At 42.7% G+C, this 12,692-nt stretch overlaps 1 protein-coding gene across 5 annotated transcripts in view; it reads right to left on the reverse strand.

The window, feature by feature from the left end:
• Positions 1 to 693: 693 nt before the first annotated feature.
• PLD1 (phospholipase D1) overlaps positions 694 to 12,692 on the reverse strand; it is a 201,921-nt gene continuing 189,922 nt past the window's right edge. For all 5 annotated transcript variants that reach the window (XM_061637320.1, XM_061637319.1, XM_061637318.1 and 2 more), the window contains 2 exons: positions 12,076 to 12,190; positions 694 to 11,104 (listed from right to left, as the gene is read on the reverse strand). In XM_061637320.1, the coding sequence (XP_061493304.1) occupies positions 10,880 to 11,104; positions 12,076 to 12,190 (340 nt within the window). In that variant the 3' untranslated portion in view covers positions 694 to 10,879. The remainder of the gene's footprint in view (positions 11,105 to 12,075; positions 12,191 to 12,692) is intronic.

A 12,692-nucleotide genomic window follows, 5' to 3' on the forward strand; every position in this document is an offset into this window, starting at 1 on the left:
CTGCAGAAGACCCCCACCTGCAGAGCATAGTAATCGACCGGGTATATGAGGGGTAAGACAATCATTCAGGTATCCTGGTCCCAAGCTGTACAGAGCTTTGTACATCAAAACCAGAACCTTAAACTTAGCTTGAACCCTGAACTTCCTAGCAATGATGCTGTGACCAGAGAGAAAAACACTTCTGAAGAGGCAGAAGAGGCACCTGATTTTGCCAGGGGGGTGATGGGCCACCTACAGTGGCTTGGTGGCCAGATACAGCTTGTGGGTTATTTTTCCTTGTATTAAGTGTTCCCTGCTAACACTGTCCACTGCCACATCTTGCAATGCAATGCCTAGTGTCTGTGTATGACACTTCTCAAGTCCTAATGCCTGCCATTTTCCTTTGACAGAGTCACAACAGCATTTTTTGTTGCTTATCTGCTCCTCCATACCAATCCAGCCACTGAAGGTTAGTGTGCCTTAGGACAGGGTTGGGAACCTCAGGCCTGGGGGGCAAATGTGGCCGTTCATGCCTTTCTGTCTGGCTCTCAGGAGTCATCCCAGGCCACATCCCTTCTTCCCAGGCCACTGGCCCTGCTTTGCACCCACCATGAGTGTTTTTGTCTGGTTAGAATGTGCCCATGAACTCTGATCTTCCTTGTCTGGATGGAAGATACAGAGGACTATGCAAGTGTGTGTTGAAACTAGCCTACTGTACAGAGGTTGCATTGACAGGCCCTTTATAGGCCCCTTCCAAATCTACTATTTTATGATTCAAATATTGGTTGCTCCACCCTCTTTCTTCACTGGCATGTGGCCCCTGGGAGTTTGCCCAGAACAGAATGAAAAAAAAAGCTCCCTATCCTTGCTTTAAGTAAGAGGAGACTCTCAAAATGAAGACCAGTGATGCATTTTTTTTCTGATACATTACATTTTAGTTACACTTTCAGTTGACATATTCCCAGTTACAGAAGGAAAAAAGGATAAAAGCAGCCATTAGTAAGACTAGCAACTTCAAAACAGAAAAAAGAAAAAAGAAAAAAAGGACAATGCTGAATCCTTCACAGAAAGCATATTCACAGTGTTCATGTAGTTGCACAGATATTTAGAATTGTTCCAACCCCTCTGAAAGAAAAATCACCGGCTTGTCTTACCACTTGGTTAATCCAGAGAACACTCCATATATGTGAAAGTGATTTGACCAGCCAATTAAAAAGCTAACTTTGTTTTTCTTCCATTATCTCTGCGTCAAGGATGGAGACAAGTAAATTACAATTATTCTCAGTGTCTACATCTATTTTAAGAAACTGCAATGATGCAAATGGACCAGTAACAACTGCAGGAAAACAAAGAAAGCATTATTTTTTTTTACTCCTTAAACGGTCAGGAGGAAAAGAACCTCTGAATTCCATTTGTCTTTGGTTTTCATTCTGATTCTGTGCAGGTTGCAGGATTATTTCAATCGATGCTGACTTTTGTCCTTCAGCCTCATGGATTCCTGATTCACCAGGCATCAAAAGCGTTATCAGTTACAGCACTGATGGGCATGTTTACATGAAGGTCCCCAAAGCAGTGACGCTACTGATAGCAGCAGTGGGGACATGGTGTCTTCCTGGATATACAAGTACACACCTTTATTTATTAACTGAAATATTTCTTTCCATCCACATTTGGGTCCCCCAAGGAAGGTAACAATCAGCCATAATAACAAGTTGGAAAAAAATTAACAATCAATTATGTGGCACAGAAAGATAAAGAACAGCAGATAAACCATCGTAAGAGTAGCCAACTTACAACATACAATGGAGGGAAGAAAAAATGCTGTGCATTATTATTCATGCCAAATGCACAATGGAATAGCCATGTCCACATCTGGCATCTGAATGCCAACAGGGAGTGGAAGGCAGACAAATCTCTCCGGGTAGAATTTTAGTCCAGGTGCCACAACCAAGAACACCCTGTCCTGTGCACCAGTAGCGGGGAAGCTGTGACCCTTCAGAGGTTGTTGAACTCTTAACTCCCATGCGCCCCAGCCAGCATGGCCAATGGTCAGGGATGATGGGATGAAAAAGTCGTGACATCTGGAGGGCCACAGATTCCCTATACCATCTGTGTACCAATATGCTGCACCTCGGGAAGCTTTGAGACATGACGCACAGCCTTTGTTGAATACCCGAACACCAGGTAGGATCTTATGAGAGAAGGAGGTCCTTTAGATAACCTTGCCCTAAACCATTTATTTTATGTATTCAGAGGTCATAACCAGCAATACTGGAGGCTGGTCCATTAGGGTCTACGGGACTGTGTCCCACCAACCTCAGATTGCCCTCAGCCAGCCCCCACCTACCTGATTTCTTATTTATAACCAGTCCAAGGGGTGGCACTAACTATCAGCATTGCCCTTGTAAAACTCAGCAGGGAGGAGGATGGAGACAAAACTGGAATAAGTTGGCTCTGCCTGTCATTTGCTCTGGATCTAGCTACTGTTGGCCTCACTGCCTTCTGCCCTATCAGTTCCAAAGAGTACCATCCACTACTGACCAGCAACACCCCATTTATGTTATAATAAGGTTAGCAGTGCACAAAAAAATTGAACTTGATGGCCAGATCCAGATCCCAGCTGCCCATTCCCTAAATATGGAGTCAAGTTTACAGATTCTCTCAAAAGGTCTGCTTTTACTGAACATGGCAAATGTCAGATCCAGCCTCTCTTACCATTTTCTTTAAATATTTGCACAGTAGGCATAACATTTTAGGTAACCTTGGTGCATGGGCAGAAGTGATTCTTGCAGTTCCAAAGCAGGAGCAAAGGGTATGGCACCCATTGAACTTCTTAGAATAACAAATTGTATGATACAATTGACCTTCTACCAGCTGCATTCTTAGCATGATGGGGCATATCCACATGATGTTCAGCAAGCCAAGGCCTTCTAAGTCACATGAACACATGAAGCTATCTTATACAATTGATGCGTCTAGTCCAGAATCGTTTACTCTGACTTGCAGAGCTCTCCTGTTTAGCTACAGATATCAGGGATCAAACCTGGACCCTTTTGCCTGAAATGAAGTATAGCTCCTCTCCAAGACACATGGCACCTGCACACAGCTAGTGCTTATCCTCCAGTAACTGGCATGGTAGGCTGGAAAAATCATGGGGTTCTCACGCAGCAAATTGGGACCAATGGCCACCTCATAAGTCTCTATGGGAATAGGGATGAACAATCTGTCAGTTTTGGTTTCTTACCGCTCTTCATATTTCGAATATTAAATTTAGTTTGCCACATTTCTGTTATCAATTTGTGATTCTTTTTAAAGCATTTGAGTGTGCATTTCTCCTAATATACACATTTTTGTAAGCGGTTTCCCCTAACATAATGCATGCATTTTTGTATGCTATCACTAATATATGCATCTTTATACATTCTTTCCTCTCATATACTTTTTTTGTACACATTATTTGGTTGGAGAATTGCATAGCAAAATTCAGAGAAGTGTGAATTTCAAAGGATTGCTGTGTATGGTAATTTGCACCAAAATGCAAACCAAAACAAATTTCTCCCCCATCCTTACAAGGGAATAGGTATATAGATGGAAACAGGAAGAATTCAAAGTCAACAAAACACTAAGAGCCTAATCCAGAAAGGTTACACAAACTGGAGTGATTTACCAATGGTCTAGACACACTTCAGTGTAAAAAAAAAAAAGGTAAAAAAGTAAAAAGGCATGACTGATTGTGGGTAGTCAGTCGAGAAAGAGAAAGAGTTAAGTCTGAACTGGGTAAGTAAGCTGAACAGAACCACAGCCAGAAAGTTTGCCATGACATGACTAACAGTCCTCTAGGGAAGCCTTCATAAATTAATGCGAAATAACAAGCACCTATATCCAAGGAATCCAATGCTACAGAGTTGTTTCTAGATCAATTTTAATAAAATAAAATTTAAATTATGGCAGGTTTGTACAGTAGGGCCCCGCTTACCGGCATTCCATTTTCCGGCATTCTGCTGATGCAGCGGCTTTCAATGAGGGGAAATTCTCCGTTTTAAGGCCATTTTTGCGCTTTTGCGACATTTTCGCAGAATGTGCCCCATTATTTTCAATGGGTTTCGCTTTACAGCAATTTCCGCTTTACGGTGGCAGTCCGGAACGGAACCTGCTGTATAAGCGGGGCCTGCCTGTAGTTGGAAGCCACTACAATTTGGAATCATTAATTCATGGCAAAGTAACAGACAGAACAGACAGTTAACGAGAGAAAGAAGAGCTTTGTGAAGCAAATTAACTATATAAGCTTAAATGGCTATAAATTGGGCATGAATTCTACAGTCTAGTTTGACATTTGTCTAGGAGCCATGTAAATTCTCTCTGGGACGACTGTCTGCAGCTCCTATAAGAATGATCCAAAGGACCAGCCAAATTCAGGAATAGGGATGGGAACTGCTGGGCGGTGCCAGATCGAAAGCATCGGGTCAACCTAACAGGCTGGTATTGATTCAAGTTCATCCTTTGTCTGCTAGCCATGGCTTTTACCAATCTGTTTTTCCCCGTGCAAAAATATTGATATTAATCTTGATATTTTGAAAGGAAATATCAATTTTTTGAAAGGAAACACTGACAGCCATCTGTCGGGCTGCTTTGATTTGGATTCCTGCATTGAGCAGGGGGTTGGACTTGATGGCCTTAAAGGCCCCTTCCAACTCTACTATTCTATGATTCTATGATATGAAAGGAAATATTGATAACATTATGGTTCTTAATATTGGTATTTTAGAGGTATATTTTTTCTTTAAAAAGCTCTTTTTGAAAATAGCTGTGGAAAATCACTACATAAAAATCTCATCTGCAGTGCTAGAGAATAAGCAAATTAATGGGAATTCGGTGCGAAATCTGAATTGGGTGAAATTCTAGCACATTCCCATTCAGGAGTAGTCTATCGATGGATATTATCTTGATAGTCAAGCTCCTCTATAACACATAGGTATAGATGCATGCCAATAAATCCTGTACTTCTCTTTGCAATTCTAAACTTAGTGCTTCTGTCATTTCGTATGGTGAATCTATTTAATTCTTTAAATTAGACTCTTGACATTAGTGATTCTATAGTGCACCTGATACAGCAGTATTCACTATAAGGCCTTCAGGCTACAAAGCAAGCATCAGCAACATAGTCTATAATAACTACAATTTCCAAATTACTCACACGACAATCACAGCCCAGATTACAGTAGCGGCAAACCTTTTGGGGCAAGTGCTGCACAAGTGAAGTCCAAAGGACATGATAATGCCAAAGAATGAGATAATGTGATAACACTCAATGCCTCACTGTGGCTTTGCTTCTAGTCTGCTCAGCCTGGACAGCAGCCAGCAGTGCACTATGGGAAAGGCAGGCAGGATTGCTTGCTCTTCTCCTGTCCTTGCTCCCTGCACCCCATGCCACATATTGGCCACGCATGACCTAGAAGAGGGGCTGCCAACCTTTTTGGGCCAGCGGACACTTCTGGAATTTTCAGAAAGTGCTGTGGGTGCCAAAATGGCTGGCATGGGAGAGTGGCATGACAGCTTCACAGTAGGAGAGGCTGCGCCAAGGCAAACAGGCACTGAGCAGGAAGAACAAAGTGCCTTGTGTATTGTGGTTTTTTTGAGGGGATATTCACTGAAACCTTTCATGGGCATTGTAGGAGGTAGTGGTAGGCACCACTTTGGCGACCCCTGACCTGGAATATTGGCATTATGCAAAATAGTATGTGCTGAACTGAACCCACTAAGGTGACCCATTCCATCTACAACAAAAGATTCACAATGCAGTAGTCCTCTGCATCGACCTGATTTTCCCACAATCCAGTCGTCCTCAAAGTTCACCGCAAACAGCAGCAACAAAGAATTTAAAAAGCCGATGCTTCCTGAGAAATCATAAGCATTGTACAGTACATTACAGAGACGCACATTAGCCATTCAGTTTCTCTCCTAAAAGGCTGCTGTGCATAAATTATGGAAAGATCAAGACAGACTTCCGATTCACTGACTTTAAAAAACGCATGTGATTTCTGTCCATGCTATGAATTAACAACATAAAATGCTAGGCACTGAAGCAACTTGCAACTAAGCTGGGCAGCTGGCTTGCCCTTGAGGAATGTTAAGTGTTTCTTATTTATCAGCATAATGTAAAGCACTAGACTGTCCTATGCCTAATGAAATTGCCTATGATATAGACAACAAGGTGCTTAAAACGAAAACAGAGGTGCCAGTTATGTTTTAGGTGCAAGTCTATAAAAAACCCTGTCACAATCTTTTAAAGCTAAAGGATATAGTACAACCTCATTTATCTAATTCTTAGGGGACAGATGCATATCGTGAGTAACAATTTCCTGTGTCTCTCCAGAAGAAGATAGGGTAGGACTGGCAATGAAGCAGCAACACCACCATCAGTGATGGAGACTGTAATTGGGCAGGTCTCAAATAAATACTACCGACCATTGCCACTGGACTTTGGACAAGAGAGCAGTTCCCCACGGACACGAACTGCAGCTTCCTTCAGGTTTGCTCTTTCTGGCTTCCAGTATGACTGGGGGTGCCCCAGGTAATCATCATGTGGTCAGAGATGCATCAGTAACTAGAAGTGCTGCTTAAATTGGACTATGATGTACTATGACAACAAAAATGTTAACATACAATGCATCACCAAGGACTTTAAGGCCTGTTGCAAAGTCAACACTGTACAGATAATTTCCCTTTTTAATCATAACACTGGCATTGGGGTCTCTGTGGATTGGGCAGAAGCGTCCCCCTGCCTAGCCCTGCTGGCTTCCACCCACGGAGTGATGCCAGTACCACTCTGAGTGTAAAAGCCCCAGCCCTACCTTTTGAATAGGCAGGCAGAGGTGCCAGTGCTGGCAGCCCACAGAAAGCCTCAAAAAGGGGCACCCTGTTGTGGGGAGGGGCTGAGCCAGCCTGGGATTTGCTGGATCCTGAACTGGCCCCACTGTCATATGATGGTATCAGGTAATTCCAGGGTCAGTTGCTGTGCCAGCTCCAGGCACATCCATGCAATCTTCCTATCAAGCTTGTTTCTGCAAGAGTGAGCTAGGAAGAAGAAATTATGCTTTCCCGTGGGGCTGCTGCCTATGTCTAAATTGTTTTTTTACATACCATGACCCATTAAAAACTCAAAATTTTGGGGCCTGGAGAAAAAGCTGGATGTTTTGGTGCAGCTCTGAAACAGTCTACCAGTAGTGGGCTTGAGGATCACTGCTCAGCAGATAAGTGAAACAAACCTAGAAGAAGTGGAGGAAGACTACAGGTTTTAAACTATAACTGCAGTTGGGGTTTGAAAAACCCATGAAGCATGCTTTGGTGGGTCAAGGGGCTTAGATGGACTAGGGCTGCCTTTTCTTTGCAGGCTCCATTCCCTTCTGAATGGTATCACACTTCTGCACTGCTAGGAACACCCATTTTAGTGTTCCATTATGACTGTAGGTCCCAGATCCAGGGCTGGCTGTACCATTGGGCAGAATGAGACAGTTGCCCCAGGCAGCAGATGCTAGGTGGGAGGTGATGGACAGGTGTTGCAGAACACAGTTGGGTGTGCCACACATCCAGCCGTGCACCTTCTCAGATAGCTTGCTGCTCATAGAGGACACTGTTATATTGCCAACATCCAAATAAGATTAAGCTGCCAGTGTAGCTGGTTTCTATATGTGGAATAGGAGGAAGGCATCATCTTGTCTTGTGTGGTGGCAATGGGTCCATTAGCTTTGTTTATTTCCTTATAGGCTGACTTTTGACAAGCCATGACACCACTTCTGGTAATTAGCCATGTACACTACCCACTGTTGCAAACTGAAGTTTGGCTTCAATGTGATGAGAGTTTTAATTCAAAACTAGCTAGAATTGTCATTTATAGGAGAAAGGAGGTGGGATTGAAGAAAAGCAAATGGCAACCTCCACTCCAAAAAACTTTGTTAGAACTGTTCCAGATATACAGAAAGTGGATTCACTGGACAGGTCTTAAGGTCCCTTCCCATCTCCACAATCCTAGGATTCTGTTGTTTTTTTGCCTATTGCTGAACAGCGCAATATAATGTTGCATACATTATACAGCAACTAACCTGGGTGTGCCAAACCTGGGTCAACATGGAACCACAACCAAACTCAACTCTCTGATGAGACTGCCGATATAATATAGGTATTTGCAGAACAATTATCTACGGCCCTCAGTTTATAGCCTCAGGTGTACACAGAGAGAACCTCGCTTCAGTTGTTCATGCTCTGGTAACCTCTAAATTAGATTACTGCAATGCGCTCTACGTGGGGCTGCCTTTGAAGACGGTTCGGAAACTGCAGCTCGTGCAAAATGCAGCGGCCAGATTGATAACAGGGACCCGGCGGTCCGAACATATAACACCGATTCTGGTCTGCTTGCATTGGCTGCCTATATGTTTCCGGGCCCGGTTCAAAGTGCTGGTGTTAACCTATAAAGCCTTATACGGTTCGGGACCACATTACCTGATGGAACGCCTCTCCCGATATGAACCTACCGGTACACTACACTCAACATCGAAGACCCTCCTCCGGGTGCCTACTCATAGGGAAGCTCGGAGGGTATCAACAAGAAAAAGGGCCTTTTCAGTGGTGGCCCCTGAATTATGGAACAATCTTCCTGATGAGGTATGCCTGGTGCCAACATTATTATCTTTTCGGTGCCAGGTCAAAACTCTCCTCTTCTCCCAGGCATTTTAGTATGTGTTAAAATTGTTTTTAACAACTTTTTTAAGAATTTAAAAATTTTAAAGTTGTTTTAAATTGTCTAAATATGTGGTTTATTGTATTTGATGTATGACTGTTATGAACCGCCCAGAGAGCTTCGGCTATGGGGCGATATATAAATTTAATAAAATAAAATAAATAAATAAATAAACGTTAATGTGTGGGTAGACCCTGTTGATGCTCAAGTGTGAATAATAAACAGTTTCTCAGAGGACAGAGGAACGGACCAAACTGCTGTCCCTGCTTCAGTGTGACTAGTCTTCTGCCACAAAAACACATGCAGTTCATAACACTGAACTACTAACAAGTACTGAATTTTAAGAACACAGAAAGCTGGCCCACGTCAGACAATCTGTCTGCCTCCCTCAGTATTTCCTGCTCTGGCTAGCAATAGCCCTCTATGGTCTCTGACAGAGGTCTTTTCCTATCACCTGCTACCTAATCCTTTTAACACTGAGGTGTCAGGGGTTGACCCTGGGACCTTCTGTATGCAAAGCAAGTGGTCTACCACTGAGCCATGGTCCTTCTGCCTTAATTTTACTTTTGTAAACCTTTCATGCTAAGGGGTACATTTCTCTGCTATATGATTGTTATAGTTCCGGGGGGGGGGACGACAAAAAAGGTTTTCTCCCTAACCAGACCAAAAACTCTGAAACCATCCCTGTAGCATTTGTAGCATCAGAATATATGCTTCCACAGTCAGAGGCAGTATGCTTCTGAATACCAGTTGGTGGAACCCACAGGAGGGGAGTGCTCTTGCACACAGGTCTGGCTTGTGGGCTTCAGACTGGGGCATCTGGTTGGCCATTCTGTGTGAAAAGGATGCTAGACTAAACAGGCCACTAAAGAACATAAGAAGAGCCTGCTGGATCAGGCCAGTGGCTCATGTAGTCCAGCATCCTATTCCCCAGTGGCCATCCAGATGTCCCAATGGGAAGCCAGCCAGCCAGCAAGACCTGAGTGCAAAGCACTCTCTCCTCCTGCGGTTTCCAGACACTGGTTGGTTGTAAATATTCTAGACCAGCCTCCAACCTGGTGCCCTCCAGATGTTTCTGACAACAACTCCCATCATCTCTGACCATTTGTCATGCTGCCTGGGATGATGGGAGTTACGAGTCCAACAACATTTGGAGGTCCACCAGTTCTCTGCCCCTGTTCCTGGGGGATTGTACACCCTTGCAATCCACTGTGTAAAATGCTTTTTTTTTGTTTTATGCAACCAAGTACATAAAACAGTGGGAACTATTTAGTACTGAGCATGAGCACTGCCTCAGAATGTTCCAACACATATTGCTGTAATGGGACACATGCAGGCACTCTAAGACTAGAAGTATTTCTTGTTCTAAATACAGTACTAAAAAGCTGAGAAGCTCTGTGCAAACTGTTACAACCTACTCAATAGACAGTGATCACAGTCAGGCTCAAAGGGGCATTGTACAGTGTTTTCTTAACACTTGTCACCCAATTTACAGAACAAAACAAATGCGTTCTAAAAAAAGAAAAAGAAGCTCTGCTAGGTAACCTAGGATCAAAGATTTAACCTACTAAAATAGCATACCAACCACCACAGATGCAACAATTACATTTACAGCACATGGATGTTCACAGCAGATAGCTAAGTGTTCAGTGTGCTGCTCTTAAACCAGACACATGGATGCAAATTCATTTCTCCCGGCACAAGAGGTACTTCCTATAAGTGGTGGCCTTGGTGGTTGCCAAACATTCGTCGGTATAAAAGATGGATGGGATAAACAGATGCCTTAATCCCAGTTATTTATGGCAAGGAGTTTATGAATTCCACTTGAGGCCATCAGCCAAGTGGAGAAAGCATGCGTGGAATAATATGATATGTGGTCTTTAGAGAAAGTGGCTTGCGATTCCCCTCCTTCGCAGGTTGCTTAATCATAGTCTTCATTTAATCAGTGAGCAAAACTTGTCAGTTATCAGTTGCTTTCAGCATTTTCAGTATGTTGTTTTCTCTGAAACTCTGCCATCAAAAGGCACTTTTGGATCGGTGCAAACTTTTCTTCCTATGGCACAAAGCTTCCATGCAACCACAGCCCCTTCAATAGATTTCCAAAGAACTCTGTTGTGTGTGTGTCTTTTTTAAAAAATAAACAAAAAAACCTCAAGCTGGATCCTCTTAAGTCCAAGTCTCCATGGGCACCATAGATTCTTTTGTCCCAACAGAGGGAAGCAAATTCTCTTCATCCAGGAAACGAAAGGGAAACTGGACTAGAAATCCATGGATCTTTTTGAGTTCTTCAGCTGCTTTAGCAGGATTCTCGCAAGCAAGCTTCGGTTTAGTGATGAACTCCCGTAACTGGGCTAAGTTAGTTACTTCATCACTGGGAAGACATCGGAAAACCTAATTGAAAAGGTGATGGATGAAGAAAAGGGGTGTGAGCACAAAAGTATTTCCAAGGGCTCATCTACACCAGAGACTTACCCAGCTAGTTTAATGGCCATTATCTCTCCCAGAGAACTGTAGTTCTGTGCCAACAGCTAGGGATCTCAGACAGACAACTCTCGGGACCCACTACGAAGGGGGAAACCTGTCAGTTTCTGTTTCTCATTTTTCCAGTCCTAAATTCTGTTCTTCATATTTCCACATCACTTTGCAATTTTTGTAAAAAAACAACCACATCCTCATGAAAATTCATCAGCATTTATTGCTAATTTCTCCCAATATACACAAGTATGTATGCAGTTTTGCTTCACATACACATCTTTGCAAAGCAATTTTCCCTAATACAATGCATTTTTGTATGTTATTTCCCCAAACATATGCATTGTTATGCATGCTTTAGCCAAGTATATGTACTCTTCTACATGTTATTTGGCAGGAGAACTGCATTTTCAAAATTTGGAGTACACATTTTGAAGGATGTTTGTTTTGGTCCCCATATTGTTTTGGAAAGTGCAAATTAGGTAGGTTCATCTTTAAATGCTCATCAAACTACAGTTCCCAGGATTCTTTTGGAAAACCCTTGTTAAAGTTCATATACACATTTTGACTGACTATAAGTTCTCCATCTCTTACCCCTTCCACTTCAGAGAAAATGTTCCCTTGGGTTTCTGTCAGAATTTTGCAGACAAAACTGAAAACAACCAAACTTAGGTAAGTAACAGCCGATATGAGGATGGCGCCCAGCTTCTTTGTGTCCATTGCCCTCAAAGGCTGTTAATCTTTCTTTCCCTGATGCTCTGAATATCTTATGGAATGTTCTAGAAGAATCACCTCTCCACTGAATGTCTCACCCGCAAAGCTAGGGCATTCTCCATTCTCCTTTATATCTTTCAGGAACAAATAGTGGAATGCAGGAGTAAATACCTCACCTTATCAAAAATAGTGGCATTGCGCGCAGCTGTTGCAACCCACACCTCCTTGAAGAATTTGTCACAAACAGGATCCTGCAGATCACTGGGGTCTGATGAATTGCCAAGAACAACTCTGAGAACAGGGGAAAGAGCAAAAAAAAAGGATGGGAATTTTACACTAGTGGAGATCATGTCGCTGGAGTTAGGAGTTAGGAATATGAAATATTAAACTAAGTGTTGGGGAGATGTTTGAAAGCTTTTTTCCAACAAAAGTCAACCACAGATTGAGACTGATTACCAGTTTAGAGTTTGGCCACTCTGTTCCCACATCATATTTTCTCAAACAAATATCATAGATTTAGCCATTTAAAGATGCATTCTCCTGAAGGCAGATGCATAACTCTTTGAACCCCCTCAAACCCGAATTCAGTATATTACAAAGACAATTAAAAAGCCATAATAGTTTGGGTGTGTATGTATGGTAGTTGGGTATATTTGCTGCAAACTACTTGCAGATTTTGAAACTGAAAATTATGGGGGTTTAGATGACAAACTCCAAATGATATAAGATGGTTGTACTGACTGGGGCTGATGGGAACTGTACTCCACAGGGCACTAGGTTGGAAGCCTGCCCT

The sequence above is a fragment of the Rhineura floridana genome, chromosome 7, assembly GCF_030035675.1.
Source record: "Rhineura floridana isolate rRhiFlo1 chromosome 7, rRhiFlo1.hap2, whole genome shotgun sequence".
Classification (NCBI taxonomy): Eukaryota; Metazoa; Chordata; class Lepidosauria; order Squamata; family Rhineuridae; genus Rhineura; species Rhineura floridana.